Consider the following 26,605-nt stretch of genomic DNA (forward strand, 5'->3'; position numbering starts at 1 on the left):
GCAGGAATCGTGCTTGAATGAAACGTCATTTGGGCCTAGTTCGTACATATTCCTTAGGTAAGAGTAGCAGCTCAAACACACAAGACGCTCCGCAAAGAAAAGAAACGACACACACAAGCGCTGACTATCAACTGCTTTATTGCTTCATACGTTAATGAAAATATAAGACAAAGGCAGGCTTACCGCACATGCGCACAGAACAACAACGTTAAGACAAGTGAAACAAAAAAGGCATCACTGTATTAGATACGCCAAGACAAGAATTCATATTTGGATGAGTGCAGGGACAAAGAAATATCGCTGATATGTAGTTGACCTCTTTTCATTATGTGATAAGCTTCCAAGGCCAGCCACGGAAGCATATCGGTGAACTGCGGTGACCAAATGTGCTTTGCAATGTTTCTAGGCTTTTAGTTTGTTGATTAATGAATTGGCGGCACTACTTTCAAATCATCAATTTGTTACATTTTCTTGAAGTAAAATTTACGGATAATGATTATGAAAAAGCGGGCAGACGCAGGCAACAGCTTTATTAGCGTTTCTTATTTCAGACTTCTTATGTCTTCAGACTACTTACTAGCCCACTCGCACTGACATCTAAGGCATAATAATTCCTTTAACTGGACAAAAGAGAAACATTCTCCAAATTGGGCAAAGTTTTATTGTATGATATTGCAGACTGAAGAATTTGTGAGGAAAGCAGCACTATGGAGATGCCTTGCTCATATTCCACAAATGAACATAGTTGTTGCAAACCTGCAAAAAAGTAAATAAAAATACTGAATTGATATCAAGCGTGAAAGTATTAGTCAAATACAGGGGCTTTCCTTGAAGAGAGAAGACTATTGCGACCATTTTTTATTTTGGCCTTAACGTGAAGCAAATAGGGGAGGCAAAATTGGGTATTCCAAATTCATTGGCACAGCCACGCACTGTTACTGTAAAACGCTTGGACAAGCAATGTGTTGTAAAGTACATTAACGTTTTAAGAATTACGTGGGCAAGAATAATCTTTTCATTCCACCCTGACACTCGAAGGTCGCCTTTCATAAGATTCAGCAGCCCCTAATTGCCTTTCTTTTTACGAGATACTCATATATCCTTAAATGCCCAATCTCATAATTATGCACGTACTGCTACTATAATACCTCGACGGATGTGGAAATGCTTCTGGGCACAACATATATTGGGAAGACTTGCGTCTCCTACGAGCAGAGGCGCTTCTCGTACGCAGTGCAGTAAAACTTTACCGTCTTATTTATTTTAGTTTATTTCTTAATTTACTTTGTCGATCCCGTCAGGTATCATAATAGTAGGAAGAGCATGTACAAGATTTCTTATCGTACAACTTATTACAAAAAATGTCAGGCGGTTGGTAAAAGTACACAGAATGGTACGATAGCAACGCAATAGAGTAAAGAATAAGCAGTGGTATCTGAAATCGTACAAAATTAGCATCTTTGGATATATATGCTGTAAGCAACGTCATGACGACTCCATGACGACTGTGACGTCACATCTTCACGAGAACCCATATAACGCTGTAGCTTTGCATGTGTCTTTGCTTTTCTAAATCAAGTCATATGCGCGGTTGATCGAGTACCGTGCATTTAAATCAACTCGCCCTGTCTGCCAACCTACTGAACTTGAGTCGACAGCCGTGCTCTTCGCCAGGGGATGCGCAACGAGAAAGTTAAGGCTTTTGTCTTAAAGGCAAGTATAAACTCACCGCAACGATACGCTCAATACAGCTCAACAGTGCAGCTCTCTGCGTCCGGTGGCATAATAACTGTGCGCAGGTACCTACGAGCTGAGCACTGCGTGTACTTACTACGAATTGACGTTGAAATAGCCTAAATTCATGACGGCCAAAAAGTGTTTAACTTCGTGTTGGTTAACAAAATATCGAAATTAAGGCTAGGGCTTCTGTGCACACAACATCGCAGGTCTAACACTACCTTAAGGAGAGGGACAGTGAAGCTTGCCTTCCTTGCCTCCTGCGTCTCTGTCTATAAGATTGCGCTATGCAGACAATATTAAATACTCACAATTGTAACGTTTTCAGTCCACAGAGACATTGGGTAGTACCGGGCAGGAGCTTTGAAGTTATGCTTGTAAACTTTTATTCCTGCTCCTGCGTCCACGATCAGATGTTTTTCGAAGAACTTTACGTAGTAAACGAAAGATTCAGTATTCCCAGGCAAAGGTACGAGGAACTTCACTTGCGTATTTTCCATATTTTTACCTTGTTCGTACTTGCTTAATTCACTAATCAGAAAGTATGTGCGAGGCAAACCTGTACAAATGGAAAAGAGAATATTGTGTAAAATGAATTGTGTCTTCTTTAGCAAAAAAAAAAAAAAAACTCAAAATGTGATGGCCTTTAAGAAAACAAAAATTTCAACTCTACTTTCACGCAAGTAGCTATGTAGTATGCCACCCTGCTTTCTTTGACTGAAGTGTTAGTTTACAGTGCACATAAATTATATGGAGGAAGAATGCTACTAGTTTGGTGAAAAAAAATGCAGCAGATCCCGCGAAAGAGCGCATGCTTGGGCATGTTTGTAGTTGATGTGTCACTTTTTGAGCGCACAAATGAACAAGGGCGAAAAGAGACGCGCACACAGCGCTGACTTAGAACATGCGCTTTATGCTCTACAGTGGTACGCTCACACACACACACACACACACACACACACACACACACACACACACATATATATATATATATATATATATATATATATATATATATATATATATATATATATATATATACAGTAGTGGGAAAAGAATCACGCGGACCCCAATAGAATGAGGAATAAAGAAAGAATCTACGACTTTAGTTGGTTCGGCACTGTCTATTTTCACAAACTTTTCGTCTGGTGGACCAGACTTTGTCAAAGTAACAAGTACATCGCGGTGGGTTTCCTTATAAACACGCTTAATGTAGACAGTTGCAAAGAACTTATCGATAGCAAGTATGACAACATAAGATAGCGGTCACACGCAGTCGACATAGATTCACGCGTGCACATTTGGGCCTCGTGGCAGCGAAGTCAGGTTACACAGAGTAAGATAGATTGCACACGCAGTTGATATGGCCTTACACACTAGTGATCTGATAGAATTATTGGATTGCGCGTCACATGGAGGAAAAGGCGGGGGGGGGGATGACATCAGATCTGCGCTTCATCTATTTTTTTCGCGGGAGCGTAATCACAGCTAGCATTAAACTGCGAACAGTCTCAGATCGCAAACAGAAAATCTACGCAGCACTAAGATCAATTTTTACTTTTTCAATTCCCCTGAAGTACGCTTCAAACACATCAAGGTTAATACGAGAAGAAACTAAAAAAACTGAAAAAACAAAAAAAACTGAAAAAAAACAGCACAGACACCGTACATGATGCACACAACTCAGTACGTATGCACGTAGTCTGGTATGAAAGCTGAAAAATAGTGGGTGATTACCAACGTAACCGTAGATGAAACACGAGCGTTATTAGAAACAGAGCTGCCTATCCCGTTGAAGACCCGGTTATGATTAATAGTGCTTAGTGGGAACGCTTGTAAGTGTGCCTGTGCTTTCGTTGATACCGGATGAGACGGTGTTAAACTTATAGATTAGGTAAGACTCGCGGGCTTCACGGTCATGATGAGAGCGAAAGCCTGACTCAAGTATAGTGGCCCGAATATTTTCAAAAGAATGTCCAGGATATCGAATGTGTTCTGATAATGGTAGGCTAGGAAGCTTATTAGAATGCGGTCTATGGTTGTTAAAGTGTATTCTAAATGAAGTTTCCGTTTGGCCAATGTACTGTTTTCCATTCGTCAATCAAACTATCGCATAGTTACTCGCCACTTTCGTAAACTTTCTGGACGTCACTGTGTCGCTATGCGAAGGAAAACTGATGACTAAACTATATCGTAAACCTACTGATAAAAACCCGCTTCTGCATTTCAAGAGCAGCCATGTACGACATTGCAAGACCGCCATTACCTATAGTCAGGCCATCGCTTTAAACGACTGTGCTCCAACCGCGAGGATTTCATAGCTAATTGCGAACAACTTAAACTTCTCTCACTAAACGGCAATATCCATCGGCTTTAATCGATGACTCAATAGGTCGAGCAGATAAATTCAATAGAGCGGAAATTTTGAGGGGTCATCGTCATCGAAAGTAAATAAGCCCGAAATAACTGGCTGTGCACCCTGCAACAAATCACGTTGCAAGGTGTGCGTACATATGCTAACGACACAGAAAGCCAATAGCACGTTTTCAGACTTCTCCCTTAACATTCGAGGTTCATTTAATTGCGATACTTCTAACATTATATACATGATTGAGTGTACCGTCTGCAAAAAACAGTACATTGGCCAAACGGAAACTTCATTTAGAATACGCTTGAACAACCATAGATCGCTTTCCAATAAGCTTCCAATGCCTGTATTCAGGTGTTTAGTTATTCCAAAACAGCGCCCAAACGGGAAATGAAAGGTACCACACTAAACAGGCGCTGACTTCCAACCAAAATTTGTTGGAAGTCCCGCCTGTGTAGTCTGGTATCTTTCATGTCCCGTTTGTGCGACGTTTTGGAGTAACTCTGTGTACGTACCTACAAGCCCGCTCAGCCACCGTATTGAACCCACAGTGTCACTCGACGGTAATGACAGTTTGGAATGACCTCTTGATCTCGGAAGGAAAATACCCGGCATCGGTTGGAGTGACCGCTTATCTTCACTTCCGTCCTTTGTGGCTTTAAATTCAAGGCTTCTTGTACAATGCGCCTGCGTACGTGCGTTGTTTTCTGTTGTAGATAGATAGATAGATAGATAGATAGATAGATAGATAGATATCTCAATGTAGAAAATAAAGCATATTGTGACGATGGAAAGCGTTTATTTACAAGATGGGAAAATGCAGAGGTGTAGCTCGGCCAAGAGTCAACGGCGTCGCTCGCGAGCCAGTCCAGCCTCGTTCTCCTCTTCGTCGAATCTTCGCTCGCGGGTTTCACTTCCCGGTTCGCAGACGATGCCCTCTGGGCGAGTCACTCAGATGGTTGATGGTAGCATGGTTTAAGGCGCGCAACGTGTGCCAGCTGTGTTTTGCTAGAGCGGCGACCATTTCTTGTGACGCTTGAGATTACGTACGTGAGGTCGCTGAGGCGGTCAAGAATGACGAATGGACCTGAATAGTGGGCCAAGAACTTCTGGCACAAACCACGTTTGCGGACTGGTGTCTATAACCACACAAGATCGCCCTTAGTATAAGATACGGAGCGATGGCAGGCGTCGTAACGTTTCTTAGAACGCTGTTGGGATGCCAAAGTTCGAAGGCGTGCGATGCGACGGGCTTCTTCTGCGCGGCAGAGCGTCTCGGCTACAGAGGTTTCCACGTCTAGCGTGAAAGGTAGTATAGTGTCGAGACAACATCGTGGGGAACGAGCGTACAACAGGTAAACTGGAGAGTAACCTGTAGTCTCATGCTTCGCGGTATTGTACGCGTATGTGATGTAAGGTAGCACTTCGTCCCAGTTTTTGTGCTTGGAATCGACATAAATAGACAGCATGTTCGTGAGAGTCCGGTTCGTGCGCTCTACGAGGCCATTGGTCTGCGGGTGATATGGTGTGGCATGTCGAAAATGGCAGGCAGACAGACGCAGGATCTCTTCAACGACGTCGGCAACGAAATGTCGTCCGCGGTCGCTAATGACAACGCGTGGAGGACCATGGCGGAGGATTATAAAGCGAAGCATAAACTGCGAGACGTGCATGGCCGTTGCAGCAGGTATTGCAGCAGTTTCTGCGTAGCGCGTCAGGTGGTCAACACAGACGACGATCCATCGATTGTTACTGCTCGATCGTGGAAACGGACCGAGAAGATCGACACCAAATGTCTCGAAGGGAGAGTTAGGAGGTGGTACAGGATGGAGAAGTGCTGGCGGTGTAGCCGTGGTACGCTTGTGTCGTTGGCATTGTTAGCATCCAGCAACGTATTTTTCCGTGTCGTGTCGCATCTTGGGCCAATAGAACCTTTGCTGGATTCGTTGAAGCGTTCTGGCGAAGCCCATGTGGCCGCAGGTTGCGTCGTCGTGTAAGGACTGAAAGACGTGAGCCCGTAAAGTGCATGGAACAACTAGAAGCAGACGGGCGCCTTGTCCGGAATAATTCTTCTTGTAAAGGACGCCTTCATGAACCACGAAACAGCTTGGGTTTGCGTGTTCATTCGCGGAGGTGAACAGAGAATCTAGGAAGCGGTCCTCGTGTTGGGCTGTCCGAAAAGTCGCAAGGTCAGGGAATTCAGAGGTAATAGCGTCGATATACTGGTCGAAGTTGTCAGCGTCGCACTCAGTCGTCGGTAGAGGAAGGCGCGATAGGCAGTCGGCGTTTTTACCGCTCTTGTAGCGTACAGTGAAGTCGAACTCCTGTAAGCGCAAAGCCCATCGCGCCAGTCGTCCAGATGGGTCTCGGAGGCCTACCAACCAGCATAGAGAATGATGGTCGGTGATTACCTAGAAGCGACGGCCATAGATGTATGGGCGAAACTTGTGCACGGCGGAAACGACGGCGAGGCACTCCTGTTCTTTGACTGTGTAATTTCGCTCTGCCTTGCTCAACGAACGACTCGCATAAGCTACCACGTGTTCAGCATTGTCATGGCGTTGTACGAGCACAGCACCAAGGCCGATTCCACTGGCATCTGTGTGAATTTCCGTTTCAGCAGAAGGATCGAAATGGCGTAGTACCGGTCCTGAAGTCAGTATGAACCGAAGCTGCTTAAAGGCTGCTTCGCAATCCGGTGTCCAGTGGAAAGGGACGTCCTTTTGCAGCAAGTAAGTCAGTGGTTGTGCTTTATCAGCGAAATTCGGGACAAAGCGGGGAAAGTAAGAACACAGGCCCAGGAAGCTTCGCAGCTCCCTGAGGGACTGCGGCTGCTTGAAGTTGCTGACCGCGGCGACTTTCTGCGGGTCCGGTCTCACGCCATTTTTATCCGCCAGGTGTCCCAGAACCAAGGTTTCACGTTCTCCAAAGCGACATTTTTTTTAGTTCAGTGTAAGCGCAGCTTCCTCCAGACAGGTTAGAACGAGGTCAAGGCGATGATTATGTTCTTCAAATGTTCGGCCAAATATCACCACATCATCCAGGTAACACAGGCAGATTACCCATTTGAGGCCCCGCAAAACGGTGTCCATATATCTTTCAAATGTGGCGGGGGCATTACACAAGCCGAATGGCATAACATTAAATTCAAACAGAGCGTCGGGTGTAACAAAAGCCGTCTTTTCTTTGTCATCCGGATCCATGGGAATCTGCCAATACCCGGATCGCAAGTCCACCGATGAAAAATAGGACGCTGAATGCAGGCAGTCGATGACATCATCGATGCGTGGAAGCGGGTACACGTCCTTCTTGGTTTAGAGTTGAGATGTCGATAGTGAACGCACAACCTCCAGGACCCATCTTTTTTCTTGACCAAGATAACAGGCGCGGCCCAGGGACTTGACGATTCTTGGATTACGCCAGAGGTTAGCATCTCGCTGACTTGCTGTGAAATTTCCTTGCGCTCTGGCGCAGAAACTCGGTAAGGCTGGAGGGGGTGCGCAGATCCGGTGTCGATCTTGTGACGAGTGCGTGTGCTGGGCGCCTCAGGTCTATGCGACTTCTGCGCAAAATCAAATACTTTAGCGTGCCTGGCCAGCAGTGTAACCACCACTTTTCGCTTATGCGAGAAAATAGACTTGCTAACCATTTTATAAAATTCTCTTTCCGTGCCGGGGACATCAGCATAGTCTGAATTTGCCGCACTGCTGAGAGCTCCTATGCAGATACTGCACTGCCTTTCAAACATGGCAAGGTGCATTCCCTCTGGTAGTACAACAGACTCAGACGAGCACTTCACTATCCATAATTTAGCTTTTCCATCGCTAAGAGACACAACGCAGCGCGGCAGAAAGATGTTTTTCTTCACGCAAGGTAAAGGCAACGGCTCAATCACAATGTCAGGAGAACTGAAACTCGAGTCGACATTCGAAGCAGCAACGAGCACGCTGGCCGTAGACCATGCCGGTAGAATAGCGTCTTTAACTACAACGAGGTTGTCGTCTCTGCTACGCTGAGGCTGCTGGGCGAGGGCAGACAACAGAACCTCGCCTGCCCCGCAGTCCACAGTCGCACGGCACTCTTGCAAGAAGTCAATTCCAAGGATAACGTCATGCGTGGAATGAGCGAGCACTGCGAATTCTGCCTTGAACGCCTTGCCAGCAACACAGACTGACACAGTGCACACACCTACTGGACACAAAGCCGTGCCGCTCACTGCTCGAAAGGTAGCAGATTTATCCCAATAAAACATGACCTTGCGGCCAAGTCTTTCCTTGAAAACTAAACTCATTACAGAAACAGTTGCAACGGTGTCTACCAGAGCCATCGTGGGAATATTGTCAATGAGTACGTGAACCTTGTTATGAAGCATTGAAACTAAAGGAGGCATACTTGTGTGCAAAGCGGTACGTCCAGCGACCTCGCCTCCATCGGCCGCGCCGGCTAGTTTCCCGGTGGCGAAGATGAAAGCCGCGGCCGGGGTCGGGGGGATGGTGACCGTCGCTGGCGCTTAGTAGGTGGAGTCAAGCTCCTCACAGAGGCAGGCGAGTCGCTGCGGATGTTCGGCCGGTACCCGTGCTTCTGGGCAGTTGAATCCGAAGGCCAGTAGGTGTAATCCGGCTGTTGGCTTCGGCGTGGAAGCATCGCTGGTCGGTCAGAAAACGTCGTGCGTGGGCGACGTCGCGATGAGCAAAACAGGGCGATATGTCCGCGAACGCCGCACTGGTAGCACACGGGGCGTTCCCGAGGCACACTGAATGCTGCGGCGTGATGAGGATACTCAGGGAACTGTTGCCACTCGGACACAAACGAAGGTGTTTGGCTGTCGTAGCTATAACTGCTGCGGGGCGCATAAGACGACTCGACGTAAGTAGGCGTTGGTGGCGGAGCCCTCAGCCATGGACTGCGGTTGGAGTAGCTGCGCTCGTCGAAACTCGCAGCATTGATGCTTGCGGACGGTGCACTACACTGCGGGTCTCCAGCTTGCATGGGAGCAGAGACATGGCGACGCAGTTCCTCCCGTACAATCTGACGAATGGTGGAGGAAAGGTCGGCAGGGAGGGAATTTTGGCAGACATCGACGGTGGCAACAGTCGTGACGTTGGCCAGACGTCCGAACTTCGATGTGATGCGACGAGTATTAAGGGCCTCGAAGGTTCGGCAGTGGTTAATCACGTCGGCCACAGATTCCAGGCTCTCCTTGCCAATGAGGAAGTGGTAGACGTCATCGGCGATGCCCTTGAGTACATGGCCCACTTTGTCTTCTTCCGTCATGTGGGCATCCACCGACTTGCACAACTTAGGATCTCTTCAATGTAGGTTCTGCATGTCTCACCGGTGACTTGAGCCCTCTGCGACGTCTGCTCGGCGCGTTTCTTCTTCGTTGCTGGGTCTCCAAAGCATTTCTTAATCTCCTCTACAAAATGGTCCCAGGTTGTCAAAGTGTCTTCGTGGTTCTCAAACCAGACCAGCGCCGTGAAATCTAGGAAGAGCCCCACGTGAGACAGCTGGCTAGCCGCATTCCAACCATTCGATCGGCTCACCCGCTGATAGTGGCTTAGCCATTCGTCCACGTCATCGCCGGGTTTCCCTGTGAAGGTCCGCGGCTCCCTGTAGTGGTAGGGCGACGTCCTTGCGGATGGTTGCTGGTTGTCTCCGTCAGAGCTCATTTCTTGAGGTAGTGGTGCCAAGCCCGCTAGTCGACGGCTGCGGCGAAGCTCGTATTGTTGCGGTTCCGTCGTTAGGGGACGGTGTCTCTCCGCTATCACTTGGTAGTAGCTGGCTTACCCCGCACCTCCACCACAATTGTGACGATGGAAAGCGTTTATTTACAAGATGCGAAAAAACAGAGGTGTAGCTCGGCCAAGAGTCAACGGCGTCGCTCGCGAGCAAGTCCAGCTAGAGTCACTGTATATGCTACCTTTAGGTAGCAGAGTTGCGCATAGGTCCGGCTAGCAACCACAGCTATGCGGTGAAGTCGCACTCCGTTTCTGCAGGCGACATGCCTACCGTGTCGCCGATTAATCTGTCTTTCGTGTCGAAGACCGACGATAAACATTGCCTGTCGATGGCTAGTGTTAAGTCAGCTCGCTGAAGCGGCGGCGTCGAGAAATAAAAAAATTGGCCCAAGAGTCAGCTTCTCCGCAATGCATGGTTGCTAGCGGCGTTGGAAGACAGATGCGCAACTCTGCTACCTAAGGGTAGCATATACAGTAACTCTAAGTCCAGCCTCGTTCTCCTCTTCGTCGAATCTTCGCTCGCGCGCTTCAATATGTTGGAAGTTAGCTGTGTCCGGGTTGCTTTTCGTTGTTGTTCATTGGTGCGCTCACAATGTGAGACGGCAGACTTCATGCACTGTTGGAATCGACGTAATGCGAAGCAATCATACATCGCGTTACTTGTCCTCGAGGCAAATGAAGGCATTATTGCCATGACATGCAGGTCACTATGTCATGTCTTCGTGGAAACGTGCATGTACAATCTCGTATGTACCATGATGAGGAAACGTATATTTTGGTATACGCAGTGCATGGCCTCTCAGTTATGTTCGACACACACTCATGTCATGCAATATCAATTTCGGTATATATCGAGTTAACAAAATGGCGGAAACGCACCAAGAAAGCGACATGTAAATCATGCCTTAAATGACATTAATATCATGATTTTCATGTTAGAACCTGTCGTTCATGTTCAATACGCAGTCACATCCAGCCACAGCAATTATCATATATGGAGAGTGAATGAAACTGCCGCCAGCGCACCATGAGAGTGACATGTAAGTCATTCAGTACATGGCGTGCATATAATGATTTTTACGTTGCGACCTGTAATTTATGTTCGCCACACAATCATATCGCTCCATACCAATTTCGCTTTATATCGAGCTAGCGAAACGGCCTCGAACACACCATGAGCGTGGCATGTAAGGCATGCCGTACATGACATGTATGTCATAATGTGCATGTTAGGACCTGTCATTTATCCACAGGGACTAACCAGACAAGATGAAACGTGCATTCACCGGCTGAGACTCGACGTTGCCTACACCAAATACTTCGTCTATGATCAGGCAGTCGGACTCACCCACGTGCACCACACGTAATACTCGGGAACACTTAAAGCACGTACTCTGCGGCTGTCCCCGTTAGGACGCCGAACAAGATATTCTGAAGGCAGTACTCGATTTGCAACGCGGCTCGAGCTTGGAACTGTGGCACCTTCTCGGCTCGTGGTAAGACAGCGGTTGCGCGATGCGAAACACCAAAGCGCTGTTGGTGTTCTTGATGAACACTGGACTAAACCAACATTTGTGAATGACTCTTTCGTGTATATATGTGCGTATGTGACTGTACGCACCGTTTGTCTGTATATGTGAATCACTGCATATACCAGAGTCATCACCCGACACCCGGAGTAGCAAGCCAGGCGACAAACCAGGCTAATCTCTCCGGGATTTTCATTAAAGATTATTACCTCTCTGTCATTTATGCTCGCATTTTGTCATTTATGGTAGGTCATGTCATGCCATATAAGCTTTTGGTACATATCCTGTGAATGAAACGGTCGCGAGTCCACCATAATCGTAACACGTAAATTATGCTGTAAACCACATGCATATCATGATTGTTTTGTTACGACCTATCACTAATGTTCGTCATACAGTCACGTTACGTCATACCAATTTCGGTACATATGAAGCGAGCGAAACAGCCTTGAGTGCACCATGAGCGTGGCATAATGCCTGCCATAATTTCCATGATATGACCCTCAATTAATGTGCTTCATACAGTCATGTTTGGTCATATTAATTTTCGTATATATCCAATTATTGACGTGGCCGCGAGCCCCCCAATACCGTGTAAGGTAAATCAAGCCGTTATGAAATCGGGATCATGATTTGCGCGTTACGACCAGTCAGTCACACATGGTCGGTCAGGCACTCTTGTCACGCTATACCCAGTTTGGTATAGATAATGTAAACGAACGGCCTCGAGTGCACCAACGCCGTAGAATATAAATTTGTGCCATGTGTAGTATGCACATCATGATTTCCGCGTTATGAACTGTCATTTATGCTCGCCATACAGTCATATGCCATACGAATATCGATATACATCCCAATAACGAAACGGCGAAGAGAGCGCAAAGTCGTAGGTGGCTAGATAGATAGATAGATAGATAGATAGATAGATAGATAGATAGATAGATAGATAGATAGATAGATAGATATAGATAGATAGATAGATATAGATAGATAGATAGATAGATAGATAGATAGATAGATAGATAGATAGATAGATAGATAGATAGATAGATAGATAGATAGATAGATAGATAGATAGATAGATAGATAGATAGATAGATAGATAGATAGATAGATGCACTCAATTTCGCACAAGTTCGCTAAGAAATGATTCGCAATTCAAAAGAAGCTTAACTTCTCATTTTGGGACGTTGCACACGAAGCAAAGCGTTAAAGGTCATCACGGTCCCATGCTTTCCAGCTTATACGGGCAAGCGCTTCGAAAACACGCAATTATCAGAATTAAACAAACACCATATCAAGCAGTGTTACAGTAAATAATTCGGCAGATCCCACGCCACGTGGGAATCGCTTTCATGCGAAACAAAAAGCGAATATTTCTATGCTGCATTTGTTCGCTTTGAGCGAAGCATTACGATGTGTATCGACGTGTGTTTGCAATTGTAGCAGTTGTGTGCACATTGTGGGCTTTCCAGGCACGTCGACAACACTGGTGTTTAAAGGGTACCCTATGGTCTGACGTCACGTCAGCATTTACGTTAGAACACAGACATAAATATTACCGAAACGAAGTGCACTTTAAGTTGCTATGATGTGAAAATCTGTGAATATTGTGCTTTGCATTCCTTAGGCTGTTCCTCCTTAGCTTTACTTTCCTTAGCCTGTTCCTCCAAGCTATATTCAAGCAACGCTGGAATATAGCTTGCTGAATTATAGGAATACAAATGTAATCTTAATTAGATTTTTGTGAAAGCGGAGCCGAAACTAGAACCACAGACGCTAACTTGACATGGCGCCTCTATCTTAGGAGTACATATACTGCTTTGATAGAAAATAAGATAGGCACTGCTACAACCAGAATCGACGTTTCGTCAATGTTCACCCTGCATATGGCGTTTTTCCAAAGCAGTGCCTAGACCTGTCGTGGCACTGTGCTTGAGAAGCTGACTTCCACGCAGAATGCTTGGAATAGATTCCTGCGGGGATCGTAATTTTTACTCGTGGCATTCCTCGGGTCAACGCTGACCAAGTTGGTTTTGCTTAACGCTCTCGCATTTAAATTGGCAGTGTCTCCTCTTGACATCCCTGGGTATATATATAGACTGTCAATCACTTGTTGCTCATACTCGTAAAGTGCGGCCCTTGGTACACAGGTATGTGCCACACGCGTCTGGAGGAAAGGGTTTGACGACACCCACGTCAGGAGTTTCACGTTATTCATATCATGACCATTCATATTCGTCAAATGCTCTTACACGTCCATGCGAATTTCGGTCTACACCAAGTTATGGGGGCGATCACGACCCAGAATTAGGCGGATAGATAGGTGGATAGAATGGATAGAGTATGCAGAGATAGAAACGTTTAATATGGGTTGCATTCGATGAAAAATGCTTGGTATTTAAGATGATATATCCTAATAATTGTGGGGGTTTTACGTTCCAAATCCACCATATGATAACGGGGAGATCGCAGTAGAGGGCTCTGGAAATCTTGACCACCTGGTGCTCTTTAGCGTGTTATTAAATCTAAGCACACGGGCCTTAACCATTCCGCCTACAGCCACAATCGAAATGCTGCCGCCACGGCTGGGATTCTAACCTACCACGTTCGGGTGAGCCGTCGAGCACCATAACCACTAGAATACCATGGCTGGTCAGTAAAGGCGACAAGCGTCTTTACTACATCCAAATGCCGTGGTGTCATTACGCTTGCCTGTGCACTCAGCCAACTTCTCTACCATTTTTTTTCAGAGAAATAGAGCAAGCGTTGTCTTAGCCGAGTTCTATACCCTCAAACAGCAATCAGTGACAACGAAAAAAATAAATGAATGCGACCACGAAAATACAGGCTAGCCATGATATATATTAATACGACTGGAGCATAAGATAATAAAATAGACACAATGTGTGCGAAGTAACACGGAAAATTATTCCACCGAGATATTGTAGTATGGCCTTGTGAGATGTAGTAACATCTTCTGCGATTAATTTGTAGCTCCGTTAGTTAGATGAAATACTGATAAAATATCTCGTTTGGTCTCTTGTATTCATCATCAGAAGAGGCAATTACCTATGCTGAAAATATTAGGATTAGTATTGGCCTTCTCAGACTATCTCTTATCGTAAAGTATTGGTCAAACAGATTCTGCTTAGGACTATGCTGAAAGACAGTAATGTGGGCTCGTTGGGAACGCACCTTTTCTGGGCATTCTGTAGCACTGGTAAAAACAGGTCTAAAAACTACACGAAAGAAAACACACAGCTGTGCGTAATCATTTAAGTCTTCAGTGGCCCTTAGTTTGACTAGCGCTGCCTAAAACCTTTTCAAGCAGGCATGACGGTAGCTTTACGCTCTAGTATGGTTCCAAACCACTGCGCTCACCAAGCAGTGCTACTGAATATTGCACAACTCCTATGATGTTATCGCCATGAGACCCATCCTGGTCACATTTATTGACAAGACCAACGTCGCACCAATTGTGGCTCTTGTATTAGGTCTGTCGACAGATGTGCAAAAATGACAATGTACTTACCAGGGATTACCTGTCCGCTCACTTCCACATAGCAGCCTGGAGAAAGCCTCGGTGCCTGGCGAGGATCATCGCCTGCGCTCTTTTAGAATTAGGAACGTCAAATCACTTGAATATCAGCATCACAAAAATGGTGACGAGATCTGACACTACAATGCGCTACATCTAATCGCTATTGTTGACAGCAAGCTGAATAAGAGACATATTGTTAATTACACTTACACCAAACTAGGTTATTCTATATGATCAAATCGCGTCATTCGATGTGGTGCATGCATCTTTCGCTATTACGGACTGCAAAGAAGGTATTTGGTATTTCCATTCGTCACCTCAAATGAACGACCATGCTCTCACTCGTTGTCTTCTTCGTAGCGTTCCGAATATCCTTAGTTGGCGCTGGCATGTCAGTCACGACCTACCTAGATGGCTTGTTAGCCTTCCAATGGGCGTCACGCAACCTCAGAAAAATATGAAATATTGTTTAGGCTAGGCCTCCCCGTCCCCACGTGGGAGCGCGCGGCCCGCGGCGTTGCTCTAAGAGTAGCGTTTCTCAGGACCCAATAAAGTTCTATGTCTGTCTGTCTCTACTGGCGACTTTACTCGCCACCCTGGTGCTGATTGTATACTATACCTCGCCAGAAGCATTCTACTAGGGTTGCTGGTGGAAGTGGATCACATCAATAAACTTTTTTCTACACAATGTGATTGGAAAGGTCTCTTATAGCGACTAGATTTGTACTACTGCTCTGGGTTTAAGCCCTGGCCACTCAGCCGGCATCATAGGCGCAGAATGCACACTAATTTCGTAGAATCTTCAACGTAATGGCCAGCGCATTTGCTGTTCCCACGTTCACGAATATCATCTAAGAACCTCGCCCCTCGATGTATCAAACTTGGATGATCAGGAAAAATAACAAATGATCACCCCAAGAAGTCAAGTGCCGTGAAAAACTATTCAAGCACCTAGAAACATTATAAGGAAAATGGTACCACCTGAAGTGGCGTTCAGCCATCGCCACCAATCAGGTGATTTGACACCACGTCATGTGGCATCATAGTGGCGTCACGATGATGTCATGACGACGTCACAGATTCTGTCGCGACCTTAATGTGGATACATAGCTCTCGTCGACCAGCCTAAGCGATGGAAGTGCATTTGTACTTTTGAACAGGAAGAAGTTGAATATAATGAAGGGAGTACAGCGCGGGTCTACCAAGACAAAGTGCTCAAGGCCGTGCTCAGACCAGCGCCGAAGCTTTACAAACTCACGCCGTCTTAGAGCTCTCTGGGTTGGAACGATATAGAATAATAAACGTACGCATGCTAGCATAGTGTTTTCATCAGTTTTTATGTCGTCTTAGCATCCTCAGACATGAGGGCAATGCGGCGCGTTAAGCGTACTCGTTCAAACTGTAGCGCTGTAGTGAGCGCTGTAGTCTGTCTTTTCTATTCTAGTCCTCGTTTTTGTAGTGCTAATATTCGTTCAAGATCGTGAAAACCGTCGGAATGTTGTTTACCCCAGGAGCCTAAAAATCACTATGGGATATTTGCACATGGTTACTCAGTACTTGTGCGCCTATAGGGGCACCAGGTTTAGCATATATTAATCTCAGTTGTCCGTCAAAATTGAAGAATCAATGTCAATATGCTTGTAGAGAGACAAGTTGTCCGAAGCGGGTTATTTCCTCCTATATGGCGCTCATCTGATAAGAAATTCTTGCGCGAAATTTGACTGGCGGCTATGTTGAAATGCAGGGAAATATTTATTGTTGTATTACAGTGATTTTACTCAAACCGAAATGTAGCGGCTTACATTTAATACGCGAGATGATATTTGTACTTACATTATCAAAAATGTCGGAGCCATTATTAGCCACGTAGTGGGCCTCAAAGACTCTCCCTTTCTCAGTCTTGACCTTGATTTGGTTAGCAAATTCGATATTAGGAACTGCTTTTCCGAATAGGGCGTCCTGGTCGACGTAAAGCTGCACAGAGACGAGACGTGTCATTCTAAAGCAATTCGAAACAGTTCTTTTAGTCGCTCTACGTGGAGTTCTAATTTTGTCAAAAGCGTCGCAGTTGCTAATCCTGTCTCTCCACAATTATATACCGGCATAAGATATTTAACGTATTAATTGAAATGCTAACGTTAAGTGACCGATATTTGACAAAGTAGTTTGTCAAGTATTATGTACAGCATTTGATATATTAATTCCTCTTTTGCGACATCGCCCGTTTGCTGCAAATGGACATTATATTTAACAATAGTCTTATAGACAAAGCATTATTTGCTCAGGACGATTCTGAATTGCAACAAAGCAAACGCACACGCAGTACGTCTCGCGGGATAGAAATACAATTCATTTAACCATTATCCCATAGAGCGGTCACAATTATCAGATTATCACATAGAGTGGTCTATGTTATACTGCATGCAATGCTGCACAGTAACACGCTCGCATTGGATCTTGTAACTGCAGCCCCTGTCATCAAATACTCACCTGATCCGTGATGGTGCACAGAAGAGCAAAAAAACACAAGATATAGAAGTACCATCATGGGTACTTACAAGCTCGCACAAGTATCTGTTTTTCTACGCGTACACTAGAGGCCATCCCTCGGCTCCCGACGGAAGCGAGGTAGCCACTACTCGCTCTTTAGACCCCAAAGGCGCCACCACATTTTCTCAATCGATGTCACCAAAACGTCTTATTTTCGCCTAGCTGTATGGTGCAAGTATGGCGCCCATTCCGTCATGTTGGGCATTCCGAAACGCTGTCTCCGCAGATTGGCCCTACAGGGTGCTTCGTGCGATGACGCCCATGGCATAAGGAATAGTCACCATCACTTTTACGCACCGCACTACAGTGATACGGTAGCCGTCACAAGCTTCAGAACTGACCCTTACGGTGACATTGGCATTCAGACATGTCCAGGTGTGCCGGCGTACGAGCACATAGTATCTTGTGTTTTGAACTATCTAAACGGGTGACTAACGAAGACCCGGAACTTTATTTACTCGGGCTGTAAGCTAAACTACAAAACGCTGCGACCAGTACCGTAAGTACATTTTGCAAACAGTAGTCTGTGAACTGCCCCTGCTTTCGCATAAGAATATTTTCCTATATGTCAGTTAATGTTGCGACATATTTTATTGGCTTCCATAAAAGCCTAAGTGGCTAGCCAGACAGTGTTCGCTTGTCATTGTTTTCTTCTCTGCGGTAGCCGTTGCGCTGCGCACGCTCAAAGATGCCTCTACAACTCCACCAATTACTTTACAATAAAGGGGGCGATTTTACGCGTACGACTAAGCCGGCTCTCGTCAAATATCATGGCTCATTTCTTATACGCGCGGCGTTCTTCATAATCACCTGACCATGAAAAATTGTTGAGATGATCCCTTATCTCTACCTTAATCTATTTTAAAGGTATGAGCCTGAATCCGGATTAGAGTGAGGCCAATAACATAAAAAAAAGAAACCGTTGAATTTTCTAGCAAAAATATAGGACAAAAAAACGCAAAAAAACATGGTTGACCCCTCGGTCACAGGAATCGGTATAAAACGAAAGTAAAACATGTTTTTACAGAAGTAGTTGAATGTTCACTCTACATTGATATAAGAGATCTTGCACAATGTATATAGGCGGTTGGCAACTATAGCACCCCGTAAACCGGATGCATCCACGCTGACGCTCGGTGGTACAGTGCCTTAACACATGGCTAGGTGTGTTAAGGTATTGAAGAAAATTGCCCTTCTCTTATCGGAAACGCGCCAAATAGGGCGGACGCGTAGTAACGACGCCTTGCAGGAGCTAATCCCGGAAGCCACGGTCATGATGCATTACTCCACTTTACCGCTCCCAGAGGGCGACACCACCCCACCGACAAAGAGCACTGTGAGCGTAATGTCTGGGATATGAAAGACGCGTTTGTAAAGATTCAAGAGTGTGTTTCCGTGGCGCAGTGGATAGGACGCCCGGCGTCTGTTGTAGCGGGCCTAGAGGTGGTGGGCTCCACTCATGTTGACGGAGCTTTTTTTCATTGCCATCTGATCTTGTGCATTTTTTCGACTTCGTTTCCGTGACGGAAATACGTCACGGAAATGCTCGTGGACTCCGGCATAAAATACTTTTGTGTTACAAGTTGAAGCAAGTCGTCAGCAATACAAGGTAGTTCAAAGAGCGAAAGTCACCGGTGTCAGTGCTTTGCAAGAGGAAAAGTTTTAAATAAGGGTACATATTGCTTTGTTTAGCAGTGTTTTCAAGTGCACCTGGCTCAACCTCTTCCATCCTCGATTGGGAAGAGAGGATAAGCTTTTCAGAAGTGAAGGACAGCTAGTCTAACTCATCAAAATATCCTTAATAACATGAATCAAAATATTACGCTGACCTTCAGAGTATACTGCTACGCGAAATTTCATCGCATCTGATAAGGTGCTTTGATTTTGCGAAATATGAGGCAGATACCTTTAGAGAGAATTGCGGGTATGCCTCGGCGGCGTCGTCCTCCCTGACATTCTGCTTAGACAGCGTATCGAGCGGCGTTTACGTGCCGGCAGCCAAGCGATGCTTGGCTGGTGCTTAGTAGGCGCTAACCTCAATATTATTGCGTATTCATCCTTGAGCCTCTCCCAGGGCAGCCCGCTTTTCAGCACTGGCAGGTGCGCTACTCCCATCAGTCGCCTAGCTAACGATTCTGATAGAGTGGGCGGGTACTGTTTTAACGATAGCGTTCGAGAGCTCATGTCGCAGAAATTCTGGTGTTGGTGTCGGCGTCGCTACCGACGCTTGTGAGCGAAAAATCGTCCGTGAGCGAAAAATTGAGACATATGCGAATAAAATAAATAATAAAAATCTTCGGCTCCATTGAGGATCGAACCCGGGCCGTTTGCGTCGCAAGCAGATGTCCTACCACAAAGCCACTATGTTACTCGCCGCTGCTTCGAAAAAAAAAACGCTACATAAATGTCATGTAGTGGAAGGAGTTTGCTTAATGCATTTTGTTCGGCAGGTGTAACGACGAAAACGAGCCCATTCGGCAATTTGTAGGCGCATAGGTGAGGCAATCAAACTACGTTTTTTTCGCGACGAAAAAGGCCGGGGTAGTGCAGCCATCGCCGCTAAAAACACACACAACCTTTCAAAGAGCTCCAAAAATGGATAACTATGTCCATCGAACGGAAAACATATCAAGCCAACGCCTGCTTTCTAGAGGAGGCGTTGATCAAGGAAACAGCATACGCTAGATAATGTGCTGCCATCTGTGAGGCATTGTGAGAAATGTCTCGACATTTGCACAGGGAAGTAAGCGCTTTAGATCAAAAATCGGTACCATTACTATAGATATATCGCGCGCGCGCGCGTGTGTCTATGTGTGCGTGTGTGTGTAACAATACACATTAATAAGTATGCACTTAGTGGTTGAAGTGCGCACTAGGGGCCGGATTTCTCTTTCGCGTTCAACTCTTAAAGGCGAAGCTTAAGGGTCCCCCAATTGTTTTGTTACAATGAGGAGACCGCTCTGAATAACGTGGCTGGCACAAAAAAAGGAAAACAAAAAAAAAGTTGTTCGGCGCAAATTTCAATGATGCGCTAAAAAGCTTCAAAGCACTTTGTAGAACTAGGAAAGCAAGCGTTTCAAGTTTACTTATTTTGTGTTTTTTCTGAATGAAAAATCAGTTGAGAGTCAGCGCCTGTCATGTGTACTTCCACAATTTGCCCTTTTTGTTAGCGCTGCAAAGTCCTAAGCATGTATCTGTACCAACTAGCTCAGTTTTCCATTCAAGTCAGTCCTCTTGTCGTTACGTTGCTTAAGCTGTTTAGCGATTTCTCAGCAGCCTTTGATAGTAAGCACCATTCGAAAAGTTTAAGCGGGAATTTATCCTTACTATTACATTCACGCTCGCCCTGTCAATGTTTTCAAGTTTTACGTTATTTTCGCAATAATAAGCAAAACTGGCCATTTTTACCTGTACGTCTTGAGTGTCATTATCAATCCTCATTCGGAATACGTGTACGCCAGGAAGGACATTCACTTTGGCAACGGCTGTTGGAAGAGGCAGGTCCTTTTGGTTGTACTGCCTTGTCGCCAAGGCCTCGCTGGTCCCCGCACTGTGACGGCATATGTAGTGCATGTGATTTTTTCCTTCGTCGTAATCATATCCGAACTCGAACCTGCGAATTCAAGCGAACCAACGGGCTTCAGATAGATCTCCGTTTTCCTGAAAGCTTCGTCCAAGGGGCTTTCACCACTTGTAGGTCACGTTACTACCTTATTAGGCACTCTAGGTAAACCTAACGATTTAATCATGGAATAGTGTGACTGATGAAATGCGTAGAATACTACTCCCTACAGCAACGGTTGTGTGCATTTATGCACACAGCCCGCCTCGCAAATGTATTAAATGTACACTACCCATGGCCCCACACACTTAACTAAAAATATCCCACTCAAACAAGTAATATTATTATGAGGCTTTAGTTTCCAAAATCGCAATATGAAAATGCGGCACGCCTTTTTTGAACAATACGGAATAAGTTCAGAAAGGTGGACTGCTTTGTTGCACACCCAAATGAAAATACTTTTTTCTGTTTGTATATCGCCTCTGTCGAAACGTGGCCATCAATGCCTAGCCAGGCCATGTTGTTTGCCTTGTTGTCCGTAGGTCATGTTATGTTCCCTGTGCCTGCACGGTGATTTATAAATTTCAATTCACCTGAGAGCAGGTTTGTGTAGGACAGATATGTCGCTGTATTAATGCCTCTTTAAAAGAATTTTTCAACAAAATCGCGTATTTTGAACAACTTTTCTACAGACAAGAATCGCCACGTGGCAAATCACTACAGGGTACGCGAAAACGAGGCAAAGAAGGCGTGCATTCCACTTCCAAAAAAAAAGTAAAACTTTATGCCGTCCTAGGCACTTCAATATGCTGTAGTTCACTGCCGTAGCCATGAAGATGTGCACGGGGGGGGCATTCACGAGGTTTAACCGCTCTCCTAATTTTTCTAATTTTGCATGCGTATATGCACTCTCACATGCGAACGCACGCGCGAGCATCCATAAATCATAGTTAAAATCCCCCTCCACCCACCTGAAACAATATTCCTGCTACGCTGCTGCGGGAGCTGTTCGAGAACCATGCACTAAAGAACCCACGTGGGTGTGCTATCCATCCGTCTGTTGTACTTGCAGATTTTGTGGACCATTACCTACGCGCAGCAATGTTATGGCAGCGTTTCTATGACTCTTGATTACCAAAAAGTTAGCGCTTTTCTGTTTTCTTCATGGCATACATGTGACCTTCTACCTAATACAGCGCACGATCTCTACTTTTCAGCATGAGTTATTTGTGTTTTGTTGCGGTAGCAATTATGAGAACACTCACGACGGGTTCGCGCCGTCGCTTTTGTCGTCATTTTTCGTATAAGGTTGAAACTTATAACATCACCCCGCGCATCTTATGTTACACGCGAATAAAAGCTCATAAGCGCTGGAGTGAACGCAGCTGAGGCAGAAATTAGACGAGCAGGCCATCTCCGTCGCACAGATGGCGCACGCGAAAACATCACCCTAAAGTCCATCACCGGCGTCCGAGGCCTGCCGTCGATCATTCCTCAAACAGAGGGCACACTCCACCCATCTTTCATAAGGTGCATGAAGTGACGCGAGTGAAGAGAGGGAGGCGAAGGGAGTTGCGTCGCGAGAGCTGGTGCACGTTCTATCTCTGCAGGCATGAGCAAACTGGTCATGTGCCCTTCTATGTGTATGCGCTTTCTGCTTCGCGTTGAGACAACATATTGCACGAAAACCGCTTCTCTCCTTCAAGCGTCCGTGCTCTCCTGCAGCAGCGTTTCGAAGAGTTACGCGAAATCGGATCCAAAAGAGTTAGCCGCTAGACTTACTCAATTTGTTTCTATTGCATTTATTGTTTTGCCCTAGAGCGAATGTGTGATTTTTTAGTGCAGTCAAACCTGTGTGTAGATGTGTTCACAGCTGAAGTCATATGAGCCTCTGTGCTTTTTTGAAATGGTTGATTGATTATTATCGTTTTAAGCAGAGAATTAGGAAACATGTATGACAAAGTCGACTGAAAATGCACGTTAAAGTGAAATAATAAGTGAATTATATCACTTGGTGCTACAATACGGAAACTATTCTTTCACGTACGTTTTGTACCCTGCAGTAACTTCTACGACCACTGCGACCTCCGCATAGCCTTCAGTGGGATGACTTGGCAATGAGAATAGATATCCGTCGGTCGTCGGCGTACCGTCGGCCTGAAATGTCGACAAATGATCATGAAATTGCTGAATGCGGAACAAGTATCTTAATATTATCAAAATGCGGCCAATTTGCATCCAGACGCAACATATTTCCACGCTATATTTTTAAACACTTTTTGTTATGACGACCATTACGTAAAGTGTTGAAATATTGCGATACATTTGTGAAATATTTAAAGCAACTATTGTGCGTGTCGTGAGACTCGGGCTCTTAGAATAATCCCTTCAATCCTGCAAGGCAATTGAGAGGCGCATTTGCTCGGGTAAAGAGATGCACTATAATTGGTCTTCAGCGAAGTGCCTGAGTTTCATTTCTCCATTAACCAGTACTCGGGAGATTATTAGAAACATTGCCATGCGAGAGCACGCAATGGCAAATGCCCTGCGCATGTGGTCCGGCGACGGCGGTCTCTTGTAGTAGTTAGGTACTCTCTGTGTTTCAAGGTAAAGCAGACTCTTTTGTAGTTTCCGCTTGCCTATAGGCAAGCCAAAACTGCGATACAGGCTGCTTGAAACGGGCAGGAATATATTCATGCTTGCTGTTGGCATCACAACTTCTTATTTACCACAAACCTCTCTCTTGGTGCCACAGATTTTACGGCTACACTTCGAGATGCAAAACGCCCACATGCCAAATGAAAATGTTGCGCAATGATGCCAGACAGGGGTTAGCGACAAAATAAATTGTGGAAAGAATGGATCACGCAAATGGGTCGTTACAACTCATTGTTCTAGCAGGCTTATTGGTTACGCTAAATGTTTCGAAGCAGGAACCTACTATGTCAACGGAACGTCTCCCTGCAACACCTGAAAAATAAATTTTGAATGACCCCAGTCTAAGTACAATGTTATATATTAAAGTATAACCCTATATGACCGCACTCTGAAGTTTATACGTCAAATAATGACCGCCATTCTGCCACACTCTGAAGTATAAGGTTACACATTAGAGTATAGCCTTATATGACGACACAGCGAAGTTTATACGCCAAATACTAATAACCGCTCTACCACACCCAAAAGTATAATGTTATACTAAGAGCATAACCTTATATGACCACACTGAAGTTTAAACGCCAAATAATGAGAGCCACTCTGCCACACCCCCAAGTACCGAGTTATTGTTCAGAGTATCACCTTATATGAGCAAACTGAAGTTTTTACGTCAAATAAGAACAGCCACTCTGCCGCTATCCCTGAAGCAAGAAGCATACAGTGATTGCATAATGCGAGTTCTGACATACGGAGCGGAAACTTGCAAGGTAACACAAACTCGAGAAAGGTTAAGAACCACGCAGCGCGTAGAGGAACGAAAATGATAGGCGTAACACCTAGAGATCGGTCGACAGTAGAATGGGCCAGACAACATAAAGATGTAGCTGATACTACGGTTGATAATAAACGAAACAAATGAACGTCAGCCAGCAGTGTAATGCGTAGGACCGACAGCTGGTGGTTACTTAGATAACCGGAATGGATAGGAAGTGTGGGAAAAAGGAGCCGATGACAGCAGCCAGCTACATTGAGTGATGTAATCAAGAGTTTGGCATGAAGCAAATGGGACCAGCTCGAGAGAGATACTGTAGGTCATTGGGATAGGCGTTCGTCCTGCAGTTCCATCAACCTTAGGCTGGAAATTGTCACAATGATGGTGATGATGATGGTACAATTATGTAGGCTGGCCTATTTGGCCAACTTAAGCTACGCGTTTTTCTTTTGAAATATATGTTATAGTTGCTTTACCACGCTGCAAGCCTGTTCTATCTCTACATGGTTCTTACCTGGTAGTAGATGTGGTAGCCGACTCGATGCCTGGTCTTCATCAATTCCATCAACTGTGGCGTACTGAGTTGCATCTTCGTATTCTCAATGTCAAGAGCCATATTAAGATGATATGAAGGTGAACCTAGAGATAATGTTATCACTGTGATATTGCAGCCGTTAACAGGACTCTCGACGCAATAAAACTTTCACTAAAAATGACCAACGTGTATGAATACGTCAAAAGCAGCAGTTGATAATAATGAGAAGGAAATGTGTGCAAGGAACAGGAACAGAAACAGCAATAGATTACGGAAATATTATTTTGAGGGCTTGATATAACGTTATTAAAGTACACGTTTTACAATTCTTGATTCAGATAAAAACATTTTACTATGCTGGATTCAAAGGCAGCATGCCGAGTAGCTGCGTAATGACGGTGGTACCAATTATCAATCTGCAAATTACCGCTGAAGGCCCCATTTTAGTGAAAATAATGTTTGCAAAAAAACATGTGTGGGAAGAAGTGGCGTCCATCGTGCATTAACTGAAGCAGAGGCAGTTCATATGATTGCCCATATAATACAAGTTCAAGTTGCGTGCCTTAATTGCTCTTCGCCTCTCATCTTGTCCTTCCTGGCTGCATAGTGCGAATGACCGCAACAAATGGGAAATCATTATTCACATTTCAGTAACGCTTTTAATAGCGAAGCTATTTAAAAATCGTCCCTTTTCCAACAAACCAAAAATCTATCATCATCATATACTTGTATCTGCCATAGAAAGTGGATTAATCCGACTAGTCACCACTGGTCCACTAAAAAGTCGCAGTTTCGCCTCAAGGGCGAAAAAATGAATGCAGTAGTAAGAAATTGGAATGTCACAGGAAGAACGGCAATCAGCTAGAAACTTGCTGCGCACTTCTCAAGCACAAATGACTCAGGAAAAGAAATCGCACAAGGCGAGTGCGAACGAACAACTCCCACAGCTCAACACTTGCAGTACGCTGCTCAAACACAAAGAAAGACGCACGAAAAAAAAACGCGCAGGTATACATACCTAGGACGAGCGCGAACTGTCATAGTTCTTACTTCAAGTAGCCCCTACTGTGGCTCTTCTAGCCAGAAGCTCACTCCTTTCTCAAACGCAGCCGCAGCAGCGAGCAAAGTGACCTCCCTGTGGTCTATAGCTTCAGCGCAAACTTTGCGTTGAAAGCACAAGAGGCACAAAACTCCTCTTCAAGAGATAATCGCGCAAGCATAGTTGACCACGCATTGTATGTCAAGGCACAAGCCGGAGGCGCATATCCCAACTCCGGCGAATCATTGGAGAGTTTTAAAATTGGGGACCCAAGAAATTGGTGAGTCGCCAGGGCGCATGCACAGAACAAGCACTCTCAGACTCTTGCGCTCACGTTGTCGCAAGACCCTGCAGCGTACTCCTTTGTGCGGTGAACAAAACAGGGGAGCTTGCAATAGTAAGACATGAAAATAAAGACGGCTCTTGGCAGTGACACGTCAAGCCACGGCTGGCGTTCCCTGCTGATGTCAATTCTGTTCACTAACATAAAACTTCATTCGGATCTGGTTGCTACATATTAGTGAGGCTAAAATAATAGCGCAAGCGCACTTCGTCCTTCTTACTTCTTATTTA

General features: G+C 45.3%; 1 protein-coding gene across 1 annotated transcript; it reads right to left on the bottom strand.

The window, feature by feature from the left end:
• Positions 1-643: 643 nt before the first annotated feature.
• Positions 644-26,605, bottom strand: LOC119404174 (uncharacterized). The gene is made up of 8 exons (XM_037670756.2): positions 26,012-26,605; positions 24,973-25,097; positions 23,076-23,185; positions 20,875-21,079; positions 16,750-16,890; positions 14,908-14,986; positions 2,049-2,296; positions 644-756 (listed from the first exon to the last, which is right to left on the bottom strand). The coding sequence occupies exons 2-8, from the start codon at positions 25,072-25,074 to the stop codon at positions 706-708; spliced, it is 936 nt and encodes a 311-aa protein (XP_037526684.1). The 5' UTR covers positions 25,075-25,097; positions 26,012-26,605; the 3' UTR covers positions 644-705.

This window comes from Rhipicephalus sanguineus, chromosome 9 (assembly GCF_013339695.2).
Source record: "Rhipicephalus sanguineus isolate Rsan-2018 chromosome 9, BIME_Rsan_1.4, whole genome shotgun sequence".
Lineage (NCBI taxonomy): Eukaryota > Metazoa > Arthropoda > Arachnida > Ixodida > Ixodidae > Rhipicephalus > Rhipicephalus sanguineus.

Bases quoted from the DNA above. Each gene is read 5' to 3' on its own strand.
- LOC119404174 (XM_037670756.2), bottom strand. From the start codon at position 25,074: ATGGCTCTTGACATTGAGAATACGAAGATGCAACTCAGTACGCCACAG. The intron at 2,297-14,907 runs GTAAGTACATTG...CCATTTGTACAG, and splicing joins GAGCGGACAGGTAATCCCTG to GTTTGCCTCGCACATACTTT. The intron at 757-2,048 runs GTGAGTATTTAA...ACTTTTTTGCAG, and splicing joins GGACTGAAAACGTTACAATT to GTTTGCAACAACTATGTTCA.